This window comes from Salarias fasciatus, chromosome 4, assembly GCF_902148845.1.
Source record: "Salarias fasciatus chromosome 4, fSalaFa1.1, whole genome shotgun sequence".
Lineage (NCBI taxonomy): Eukaryota > Metazoa > Chordata > Actinopteri > Blenniiformes > Blenniidae > Salarias > Salarias fasciatus.
This window is the reverse complement of record NC_043748.1, coordinates 17,258,617-17,271,117: the sequence shown is the minus strand read 5'-3', so window position 1 is coordinate 17,271,117 and position 12,501 is coordinate 17,258,617. Positions and strand designations below refer to the sequence as shown.

The window sequence follows — 12,501 nt, the reverse complement described above, 5'->3', positions numbered from 1 at the left end:
GTCCGCCACTCCTTCCCAACAAGAAACGCCGGCTAATAAATCCATCACTTGACTGCTTCACAATCAAGGTAGTTTTTCAAAATTTCTCAACTGTCTTTCAACCAGTGGTATGAAGAATAACACTGAAACAAAAAACATGAAATGCTTTACATTTCTCTGTAAATTTATTTTATAATTTCATTAGCTCTGGTTTTAGTTTTCACCTCGACACGGAAGCTCAGCTCCATTTTTAAACCAAGATATTCTTGTCTGTGCACATAAAGTACATAAGCAGAAGGCTGTCTGTATAATAAAGTAGTGTATTTTTTAAAAAAAGAAGAAAAAAAGCTTTTTTGAAAATGGATATAAGGTGAATTAAATTAACCGGGTGGACAGTGGGCTCTGAGGCTGAGGGAGAAGAATGAAAATCAGTCATTTAGCGAACAGCGAGCAGACTGGGGCCGAGCGACAAGCTGCTGATGCTGCATTAATTTTCCGGAGACTTCCAACTGATTGATTGAGATTAGGGTGAGAGCATTCAATAGTGTGTGTATGTGTGTGTGTGTTTGCATCATTTCGGCATGATCTGCTTTGGAAATGCACAGTCAAACCTTGGTTCTTACACAAATCTTGTCCTCAAATGGAAACCATGTTTTTTCAATTACAAAAAAAAAAAAGAAAAGAAAAAAAGATTACTTGATTCCTGACTATAAAATAAAGTGGCTTCTGTCAATTGGCCAATGTAAATGCAGTGTAAAGAGGGAGATGTTATTGTTTTGAAGCTGGAAGTCAGACTGACAGCTCATTGTCTCCTCTTTCTTTTCTTTTTTTTTTTTTTTTTTTTATCTACAAGCTTCTTTTGCTCTGACTTTGACTCAGAAGAAAACAGCATGAACAACATCATTAAAGTTCAGGACAGTTTGGAGCATGCGTTCACACACTGATGTGCACAGTAAGGACATGCTGTCTTCTGTTGCTGGGCAACCTGCTTGTCAACCTGATGAATTTACGGCGCTGTACGTTTTGTGACTGAACCGATTCCTTCCAGTTGTGAGACGAAGACGCTGTATCGTTATTCTAAAGCAAAACAGCAAACGTACTGCGACACGGAGCCGTCGGAAGCCGTGGAGGATCGCTGTGCATGTATGCCGGAAGAATAATATCGGAATGTACAAAAACAGAGTGCAGATGGATGTAAACAACCAACAGCTTCAAACATTATCCCCCCTTAGCGATGTGCACTCCTTCAGCCTGTGGCTAAAAGAGCTGCGGTGTCAGTGCACAACAAACTCAAAAGAAGAAGAAAAAAAAAAAAAACAGTAGGCAAGAATGTAAATATAAAACATCATTAAGATTTAAATTATCAAACAAAGAATAAAAAAAAGGCTAGAACCTAGATGTTTAGCTCAAACGTACTTGACAATACTGTATTTCAATTAGTCCCCTACAGTCTTTGTTTTCAATGTACGCCCACTCATTGTACACAACAATATACTTTTGTCTCTCGAAAAATACAGGGAGTCATGCAAATATAACAACTTTTCTTTTATGTAGTACACTATGTTAAGCTTTCTCTGTTCTTAAACCGTTATAACATATATCATTGCATTTACAAAAAAAGTCCTCCCCTCCGTTCCCATGGATCACCCCACCCCCGCCACCCCCCCAAAAACAAAGTAAAGACAAACAACCAACTGAAAATAGAGAAACACACAGACATCAACAGATCAGGCTGAGTATAAAACATCCATGTAAGCATTTTTAACCATAGTATTTTTTTTTTTTCCTTCTTATAGTATACAAAATTCACAGATATTTCACAGATTCTTTAAGATCCTTGTCCATCTTTGGAAACTGGGTCCAATATCAGGTGGCAAACCTCAGCCCAATTTGGCTTACTTAATTTATATTCAAGTGCTCTTCTGCTCAAAATAACAAAAAAACAAAACAAAACAAAAAAAACAAATTCATGGTGAATCTGATTAGGATTCTTTTTTTTTTTTGTTTTGTTTTCAGGAAATGGTTTCAACAACACACACACAAAAAAAACATGTTGTGGAAATGTTTGGCAGTTCAAAAGGAAGCGCTGGCAGTGCTCGGCCCACCGGAGTTCTCTGAAAAGTGACCAAGAAATCAGTCACACCAAGTCACGTTCCATTTGTCTCAACTGAGTTATTCCTTCATCATTTAGATGAATACAATTTCACATTAGAGCAGTACAAAAGTGGCATGCATTTAATTTGATCACATAAGCCCTTCCAGGGCTATCAGGAGGAGACACACTGGAGAATTTTCCAATTATCAATTTTGGCATGTTATCCACACAGGCTAATGCGGTAATGGACTTAATAGACTATTGCACAAAAAGTCCAAAGATACCAAATGAAAGGATTTGCAGCCTGCTGTCAGTGTCACTACCTGCCCATCACCTGTCTCAAAATTAAGTGGAAATGAAACCACCCTTCTTAAGGCTTTAGAAGGAAACTGCCTTCAGCGATGACAAATTGTAAAATGTTAAGCAATAAGCGAGCCTGAAATATGTTGTTGGCTGCCGTGCATTCATCTTAGTGTGTGTTTGCGCGTGCTGTGTGTGTGCGCCTGCAAGTATCTGTGCGTGAGTGTGTGGGGGTTATGGTTCATTTGATGCAGCGCACTGATTCATGCATGGTAGGTTTTAGTGTAGTTGTGCTTCAGCATCTTTTATTCCAAATGTCTGCCTGCATTCAGCCAAAATCCTGCTTATCGCCCTCTTCTCTGAAAACCTTGCCCATTACCTGCCTTTCAGGAAAGAAACCATTTTAGTTTCGTCAGTGGCTGACTCATTCTGACTCACTTATTTTCCCTTTTCTTTTTTTTTTTTTTTTTTTTTTAGCATGTGTGTGTGCCTGTGTGTAGGGGGGATAAAGACACGGAAGGATGAAGATGTTAAAATCACTAACTTCCTACAACAATGTGGAAAAACAATTTTGATGATTTTTACTGAGCATAACAGACTAAACTGATCTGATTTCTGATTTCTTGAATCAAACACAGTGATGTGAAAAACCACAGTAACGGAGTGGAACCTTTGACAGTGATGCTTTTTTTTGACTGTTCGATCAGTAAAACGTTTACACTTATCATATAGTAACTAATACTTTTATTCTGTATACTTGAAAAAGGCTGTCTCTCCTCCCCCGCTCGGTTTGGAATGAGCTAAAGATGTTTCTCTGGTAAAAAGCAGCTGTTAGTCATTCACTAAATTGCTGACTTGAGAGAGGTTTGCCTCATTAGCGCTGTACCAATTCACTTGTCCTGACAGCAACACGAAAGAGGCATAACTGAAAAAAATATGAACTTAAGTTTGCATTCGCAGACTTCAAATAAACCTCAGCTCACCTGAATCAAATCTGTCGGCTTGTTTGCATTTGATCGCAGTGGCTGAGATGCTGCTTCTCATTATGATCAGTATGTAAATCAGTTTCACAACAAAAACTGAAAATATGACGCATTCTCCTTCAAATAACTGATGTAAAGCTGAACAAAATGAGCAAATTAGATTGACCCAAAAAGTGTTAACAAATCAGCTAATGTACCAAGAAGCTCCAGCGTAGCAATAATTGAGAGAAATATTAATTGTATTTTCTGATGTAAAACATTATATCAAACCCATGTAAATGCACTGGTTACATAAAATGATTTGCTCATCCAGACACTGACACTGATTAACATTTAGGTGATATATTGACCAGACGTTAAAATAGTAACAGCAACATGTTGAAAATGAAAATGTCTAGTCCGGGTTACAGGAAGTAAGCCGAGCCAGACTCTGACAAAAGGAATTAAACACTTAATAGCGCATTAAATATCTTTCTCACGTCTGACTTTCCTGGGGTTCTGAGATAAACAACAACAATGGTGCTACAAAAAGGACCATCCATCTCCAAGCGATGGAGCCGCCCTCCAGGGGTTCACTGAGGATGTGGGCTGAGTGGGAGGAGGATTGTTTTGTGGCTGCTGTTTGATGCCTGCGTTCTGGGAACAAAACGAGGTATAATTCCAAGGGTAATGTTTGCTGAGATATTTGCGGCCTTGCTTGAGTTTTTAAATAATTAGAGTGACAGATTATTCAAGCTGACAATTACCCGAGTGTGTTCTGTTGAAAGCTTGAAGAGCGGCACACCATGTAAACACACAGTAAACTTCAATCCTCCAACACAATAGAAACATCTGGATAATAACCACACTGAAGTGCCACTGCCAATTAATAAATGTATTTTATATAAAACGTCAATTAATGCTTTATAAAGAATAATAAAAATCAGCTATTTAAATGCATTAAACAATAACAACAAATGTTCTCTTTGCTGCTTTTTTCTTTTACTTTCATCATGATTTTTTTTCTTTTCTATTTAAAATAACTGCAAATTAATATTAAAAATAAACGACGTGCAAACCATTTTTCATCCTGCACCAGTGATAAACAGAATATTCCTCCTGGTGCAATAAAAGCACTCATTTCAATCTGTGGGTAAAAACACTGTTAAAAAGCGAAGCGGATATTGGTAACACACTCAGAGACATGGGAAGCCTTCTTTCTTGACCTGTCATCTCATCATGAAAATCTTTTAAGAACTTTGAGCCGAAGCAGAAGAGCACTTGAAACATCTATCCCCTGAAAATCTGTTTCCTGATAAATTCACCGATGTAATAAAAATGTTTATTAAAATATAAATTCATTAAAGTAAAAGCTACCCATGAGAACAGTGAGAAACACTGGTTTGTTTCTATCGCTTGATATTTTGTCAGGTAGATGAACATGACTGGCAGCTGGAATGATGGCCGTTTGTCGTTAAGCCTAACCTCAGTGTCCATTTCTATAAACTGCTTTTGGCAGCAGATGACGAGGCTTATTTAAACACATCAGATTCCTTCTGTTCGGAACTCGTAGTTTTCTTCAATGTCCTGAAAGCCTACGTCAGTCACAGTAGCATCTTTCTTTGGAGACCTATCAAACACAGGATAAAAGTGGATCAGCTGACGGCTGGATTTCCACCACATGGTGTTTTGTAATCGAAAGAAGGCGGATGAAGTGGCACAGCCCCATATGCTTAAGAAGACTGGTGAGCACCTCAACTACTGTATGTACGGATTCGACACTCTCACTTCTGAACAGTGGATATAACTTCTGACTCTAGGACTATTCACATATCTTTGTGAAACAGGGAAAAAACAAAGTGGAGTGTTTTATGAAAAAAAACAAACAGGTTGAAAAAAAACATGAACCAGTAAGAGGACACATAATCAAATTTTTGCATATCGTTCTAGTTTAACCTGCATTTGTTCCGGCTAAAAAGCTCACTGATAAATCACTTGCACACATAATCAAAGTTAGAAAAAGAAGAGAAGCAGAGTTGATATGTGCTATACAGCTCCAAATCTTGTCGGCATGAAAGATGATGCCTAACTCTCCTTTAATAAAACAGAAGTGGGTCGTATTCAGTGACCTCTGCATGCCATTCGCACACCTCGCTGGACCCGCGGGAGCAGGGAAGGTGGTTGGAGGTGGACCAGATTATTATTCACAGTATAAAAGATCACAAGTGAGATAAAAAAAAAGTTTCTGACCTTAAAGTTGTCACAGTAAGAGCTGTGAAAAGAAATGTGGAGTAAAAGCCACTAATTGATTTTCACATTTTTAGGGTAGGACATTGAGATTGTTTCTGTTAAGCCAATGATGTAACGATTTAATTGCTGCACAGCACTTTGCGTGAGCAGAACACCTTCATTAATATTGGCACTGTCTTTAACTACATAACAAATAGCAATTCAATAGAAAGTACAAATGAAGGCCAAATGACTTTGTGAATGAGGAGAAAAGGGGGATAGCTGTATTAGAAGGAAGCACGTTTCCGCAATGTGTGCTGAGAATGCAGTAAACATGTTTGACATTTAAACATTTGTACATGCCATTAATAATCTTGTAGTATTCAGACTAAGACGATCGGCCACCGGGCAAAGAATTGACAAAATATCAATTTTAGTGAAGTTAGGCATTTACATTATAATTGGACAAGGCATGCCGACACCTGCTCACAATGACCATTATGTACCACACATCCACACACAATCATGAGGAATAAGGTGCACGCGGGCACGCCTGTCACAAGTCGGTTGAATTATCAATTATGGACAACAATAGCTTTAATTTCAGGAACAGAACAGAGACATTGGCAGTAATTAGAAGAGTCCTTTCCCTGTGTGCCTCACTCAGGTTCAATGCTAGAGAAAGGATTTGGAATGTACGGCGGTGCTCACACAGAATAATGAAAAATTTCTCCATAGCCTGCATATAATCTGCTTACATTCACTGTGGCAGGAGGAATCCTTTGCTGACCCTTTGATTGTTTTTTTCCCCCATGCCCCCTTTGCTTTCCATTTCTCCTGCATTCTGTACACAGCCCTTGCAGCTCATTGTAAAGACACTGCGTGAGCTCATCTATCATTTGAATAATTCATTATACAGTTAAATTTCCCTATTGTGCATGGCCAGGTAAGTAGCATCTAAAGAAATGCTCATTTTTTTCTCAGTACTGCCTTCAGCTAAGAACATGATTCTGATTATTCAAGGAAATGGTTTCAGGAAAAAATTTGTGTATAGATAGATGTAACATTTTCGACTCTCTTTACTCAGTGACCCATGTAGAAGTGTTTGTTGGACAGATATCATTAATACCTCTGATTCCATCAATGCACTGTTTCATATTCATTTTCAATCTCACTTTCAGAATTTCTGTCAAGCACATGTAAGCATGCCTTTGCTGTTTAGTTTTCACACTCATTGCTTTCTTTCAGTGTCAGAAGCTTTGACAATGCGAACAGTGCGACATCCGCAGGGATCTCAGAAGAGAAACCGTGTGACAATCCTGTTTCCCAATCATCTTGTTAACAGTGGCAAGAACACAGATCGAGCCCCATTACTTTTACTTTACACAGACTTCTAAAAATAACCACATGGGGCCACAAACTTGCTGGTACTAAATTCACAAGAAGAAACATCTTGAATTTCACAAGTGTAAACTGAAGGGTCTCAGGATTTACCCTCAGTGATTCCCCGCAGATGAAAACCTGGCACTGATAAAATATGGTCCAAAGAATCACAAGATGTGATCAGTCAAATAGAGTTAAAATAAACAGTTGGCATTCCCTTCATGTACTATATATGAAACCCACAAACACTCAGTAAGATGAAAAGGTGCTACAATGAAGTGTAAAATAAATCACTGTAATGACTCTCAGATCCCAGGCACAGTTTCACAGTCCTCGCTTTTAGCTCAATATTCTGTACACCTAGCATGCCAAAGGAATCGAAAACAAACAAAAAAATTCACAAAGGCAATATTTTGTCCATTTTTTTTCATCCCCATGAACTTTGAACTGTTACTCTGGCCTGAAGGCCCAACAGACTGCAACGAATCTGAATCTGTTTTACCGCAATGCTTTATGGGTCCCCAGTCAGAGCTTCTGCTGTGCTGACACGCCCTTCCAATAATCAAGGATGTCATGCAGGTCCTCGCCTTTGGCGAACTGCACCTTTTTTCGAAGGGCGTTTCCAGCCGTCACATAACAGGCCTCGTCACGCTGGCCTTTCCGGTATGGCCGAAATCGCTCCCAGATCCGCAGTGAGCTCTCTGAGGAGTACTCCGGGCTAGAGGAATAGCCAGAGTAACTGGAATGGTGGCGAGCCGGTGAAAGCTGGGAGTAAGATGCTGCATCCCGGCGGGAGCGCGTCAAGGGCTTCAGGAAGGAAACTTTTTGGGCTGGGGAGCCCTGGTGAGACCCTTCATAGTAGAGAGCAGGGACGGAGTGGCGGTGCTCCGAGCAGTGGTAGTCCTGCTGCACTTCCAGCTGCTGCTGCTGCTGCTGCTGCTGCTGTTGCTGTATTTGCTGTTGTTGATGGTAATGATGTGACTTCTGGTTGTCCTGAATATGGGCACCAACACCACCACTGTCGCAACCACCACCACCCCCTCCACCGCAGTTCCCACTCCCAACCAGAGGCAGCCTTTCCAGCGGCTCCCCACAGCCCACAGGACTGGCCCGGTCTGGGTACTGATGCTGTTGCTGATTACAGGGATCTGGGCTCCTTGGCTCAGGAACATCCAGGCTGTACACCCTCGCACCTCCACGATCCCTGTCTCGACCCATGGAGCCACAAGACGTGGTGCTGCATTGTTTCTTGACGGAATTCACAATAACTACAGCTGCGTCTGCACTCATTTGCCGTTGAATGGGTCGTACAGCGTTGGCTGGAGGAGGGGGCCTGTAGGGTGGAGTCACAACATATCCACCACCAGTGATCCCTGGGCGTTCGGAAAGAGGGGCATTTAAGGCCGGGAGTGGAGGAGGAGGGGGTATTTTGTTGGGACCCATGACCTGGCATGTCTCGGTGACTCCTGGGGAAAGTGGGATTAGGCCTCGGGTGAGGGAGGATGCGCTGGTAGGTGGTGGAGAAGTGGGATTGGAAGAAGCGGGGGAGTTGGTCGAGGCCCCTGACACGGCAACTGCTGCGGCATCTAATTTCAGCGCATCAATACAGTTGTTGATGATTTGGTTAACCTTGTCCACCTCCATGGCAATAGTCGATATCTCTGATGCAGAACCATGCCCATCATCATCAGAATCATCACCAATGTCTGTTCCATCATCATCTCTCAAATCGTCCCCTCTGATTAATCCATGACCACCATCTCCCATTCGGTCCATGCCAGTCCCTCCAGTTCTGATGTCCATATAGTTCCCTTTGTTTGCAGACATCGCTTCTGAAAATGCAGTAGCCATCTTTTCAACTTGTGGAATTGAGGAAAGTCTTGATGAGGTGGTATTTGCTGAGTGAAGCATCCCCGAGCTTGAGGATGTCGACATGGGCAGTTTTCCTCCATGGTGATGCTGGTACTGGTGGTGTTCCCTGGACTGCTCCTGAAGCTTATGCACTACTGACGGATCATTGGCTACTGCTGCTGCTACCTCTGGCCCGTAGCGCATTTCCAGTATTGTTTTCTTGACACAGATGGACTTTTTCTTCTCATCGTGCATCCGTTTTTTACGCAGACAATAATAGACAAAGCCCAGAATAATTAGCATACCAAACAGACAGCCAACAATAGTCATGATATAATGAGTGGTAGTGGAAGATGTGGGGTGCGTATCATTACTATTGCGACCCAGAGTGGAAAATTGGAGGCAGGTGTTGTTATAGCGTCGAGAGTTGCGAATGGATACAACACAGAATGTGTAATCATTGAGGGGCTTCAGCTTGTCGACCGTGATCATCTCCTTCTTATTCTTTAGACTCACCACATCAGAAACATACGTGTGATTGTACTGGGTTAGGATATACATTTTGCTGAAGGGCTTTGGGATTCTCACAAGGAGAGATGCTGATGACAACGTCACATTATGGAGCTTGATGGTGGGATTGAAGCTGTCGTCAGTAGATGAGGAAGAGGTGGTGGACTGATGATACGGCCCAACACCACCAAACATCTCCGGTCCTAATCCAGAAGGTCCCTCGAGATCTGGCGGAAGAGAAGTCATCCCAGGAATCATCACACCACCTCGACAGTGGTGGTACAAAATGTTTTTGGCATTTCTACCAGCATGTCCAGCAGCGGTAGGACTCAGTAAGGGGTAGCCAAACATTTCACGGGGAGTCTCACACTGCAGGCGGTCATAGGTGTGTGAGACATTGTTGAAGAACTCCAGCCAGGTGAGAAAGCTATAGAGTTCACAGCCGCAGTGGAAAGGATTTGCTGCCAGTTCACATACCATTAGGCGACTGAGAACAGTGAATGTGGCAGGGTCGATACGGGCAAGTTTGTTCGAAGACAGGTCAATGCTGCTAAGGCTGGGACACTCCCAGAAAGCATTGCTGGCTATAACCTCGATGAGGTTGTGTTGCAGGAAGAGGCACTGCATACGACCGAGCCCTCTCATCATTCCCTCTGTCAGGTTTGTCAACTTGTTGTAGCCCAGCTGCAGAACCTGAAAAAAAACATAAAATAACAATGAGACATTTTTTCATAGCATTACTTCCTGAGTCATTAATCTTCAAATGTTCTTGAGTTTCGTTGCTCATAATACCCCCTCCCCGCTTACTCACTAAGACTTAAGAATGCTGTTTTTCATATTGAACAATCTAAAAAAAACTTTACAGCGCTTCAAAAAAAAGTTCTAGAGAAGGGACAATTTAACTGGGTTTAGATTTAATCTGGGGCATGATGGTGGTGCTTTTTATAAGAGCCAAAATAACAAAGAGCTATCTTGATTTCCATGAAGAGTGAGTCGTCTCACAACAGATGGCATGACCCCCACTGCTCCCTGATCTTTGCCACCGAGTGAGTCTGGGATCATGTGAGGAAATGCAATCGAATTTAAATCCACAGAACAACTGTGACAAGTTATAAAATACACTTCGAAAGACAACCAAGTTACAGAGCAAATGTGGCAAATGCTAAAATGCACTTAGTCATATAATGACAGTTCTTCGTTAAAAAGCACTCTAATGTGCAAGTTTAACTTGAGGAAGAAAAAAGGTTAAAAAACGGGGGGTGAATGAAAAATACTAATTATGAGATCATTTGACAAGCAAATATATGGCTGTCCTTCACATAGGCAAACACTTCACTGGGTTTTGCACAATATGATATAGATACAGTTTATAAATATAATATATAATTTATTATTAATTGTATAATTAATTAATATATAACACATACTTAAATACATACTTTTGACTGAAATAATCTCAGCTGTTTTTTTTATCTTATTGAAATAGTTACCAATCTACCCATTGAGACTATTAAAGCGATACTTCAACATTTTGGTAAATTGGCCCATTTAGCGCAATTCCTTAGTCATTTCGAACAGCATACTTACTTTTTTTGTGAGGGCGAGCTGTTGTTTATTCAGAGATGAGTCGGGGAAGGTTTTCGGGATGGACACAATGGAGGTGAACGGTATTTTTGTTCCCCCTCGTCAAACTCATCAAATATACAATCCACCAACCCCAAAACACTTTGGTGGACACGTTATAATCCACACATTCACTACGCTATGAAATATTAATGCAAAATTACCAGATTGAGTTGTTTGGCATGGCGTTGGGGCATAGTGATTTCAAAAGAAAAAGTAGTTCCCAGTATTTGCTTCAGTGTCGTAACGCTACAATATTATTTGTTGGTGTTCCACAGCTGTTTGAAATGACTAAGGAATTGTGCTGAATGGGCCAATTTGCCAAAATGTTGAAGTATCACTTTAAATTAGTGCGTGCTCTGTCACCGGGTAAAATTCAACCAGTACAGACTGAAAGGTTTAAGACTCCCTTGTGAAATGCCTGGAGCTCTATAAACAACTAAGCAATTGTTTAAACAAATTGGCCACAATGAAATATTTGGCCTCAAAAAAAAAAAAAAAAGAAAAAAAAGAGACATGTTAGCCGTTACACCGTTAGCTTTCTTAAGCTCAAAAAGACTTTGCTGTCTAAATTTTTTCATTACCTGTAAATTGGCTTGTCCTGCGAAGGCCCCATCCTCAATGTAGCTGATATCGTTCTTGGTGAGGTTGAGGTCAGTCAAGTTGGTGAAGCGGTACATGGAACTGAAGAGCACAGCTTTCAGCTTATTCTCATTCAGTCTCAGGTCGTGGACCGTGTTGTTGATGTGCTGGGGGATCGTCTCGTATGGCGGCTGGTTTTGACTGCATATAGCCAGCCACACATAGCCTTTGTCTCCCTCAATGAGCCAACAGTCCCCATTGGCCACGTTGGGGAAATAGGAGAGAAATAAGAGCGAGGGAAGAATAAGTAGGAGGGCGGAGGTGGTAGAAACCCGCTGCATGATGCCAGGGACAAGAAGTGAAAATTAAGGGAAGTTATAATTAGAAAATGGATGTAGGGGTAGACAGGAAGGGAAGGATGTGTTTGCAGGAGAAAGGGAAGCAACAGAAGTTGCCGGGAGAGATTTCCAAAGAGGATATGAGTGTGGGTTAGGTGTTAAAAAGTGGCGAAGGCTTCACAACGCCCGTCTCAGCATGATAGTGATTAGCAAGGGACTCATGTTGTGCCATGTATTGCTGGACTGCAGCGTGAGTCGGAGCAGCTCATCTTCATGCTCTTTCCTCAGGCTTTGTTTGTGATGACCCTTTTCAAAAATCTCTCGGCTCTGTGAAGAAGAGAAGAGAAGAGAAAAAAACATAAGAAGAAAATATGAATAATGTGAAAAAATGCATGCTGTACATGTTTGTCCAGGTGTCCGGAAAATAGCATTTTCTCTGCACTTCGTTCATAAATTAAGAGAGGAATGTCAATATACAGTCCTGAGTCTTGAATATGAACGAATTTTGCAGGACAAATATATTCATATTCAATCAAACCTCTGTATCAGTCAATTGGCTCATAATTATTCTATTTACTGAACCAGCAGACATCACAAAATCAATCTCAGCTTTCATTTTGGTTTGTTTCACACTTTATTCTTCTGCCGG

The 12,501-nt window shown here is 41.2% G+C and overlaps 1 protein-coding gene across 1 annotated transcript; it reads right to left on the bottom strand.

Annotated features, from left to right (window-relative positions):
* Positions 1-7,378: 7,378 nt before the first annotated feature.
* On the bottom strand, positions 7,379-11,935 carry elfn2b (extracellular leucine-rich repeat and fibronectin type III domain containing 2b). The gene is made up of 2 exons (XM_030090112.1): positions 11,517-11,935; positions 7,379-10,002 (listed from the first exon to the last, which is right to left on the bottom strand). The coding sequence occupies exons 1-2, from the start codon at positions 11,853-11,855 to the stop codon at positions 7,474-7,476; spliced, it is 2,868 nt and encodes a 955-aa protein (XP_029945972.1). The 5' UTR covers positions 11,856-11,935; the 3' UTR covers positions 7,379-7,473.
* Between the last annotated feature and the right edge of the window lie 566 nt (positions 11,936-12,501).

What these genes read in the sequence shown, in the direction of transcription:
- elfn2b (XM_030090112.1), bottom strand. Translation starts at nt 11,855, where the DNA reads ATGCAGCGGGTTTCTACCACCTCCGCCCTCCTACTTATTCTTCCCTCG. An exon ending in CAGGACAAGCCAATTTACAG is followed by an intron (nt 10,003 to 11,516) that starts GTAATGAAAAAA and finishes GTTTTTTTTCAG; the next exon opens with GTTCTGCAGCTGGGCTACAA.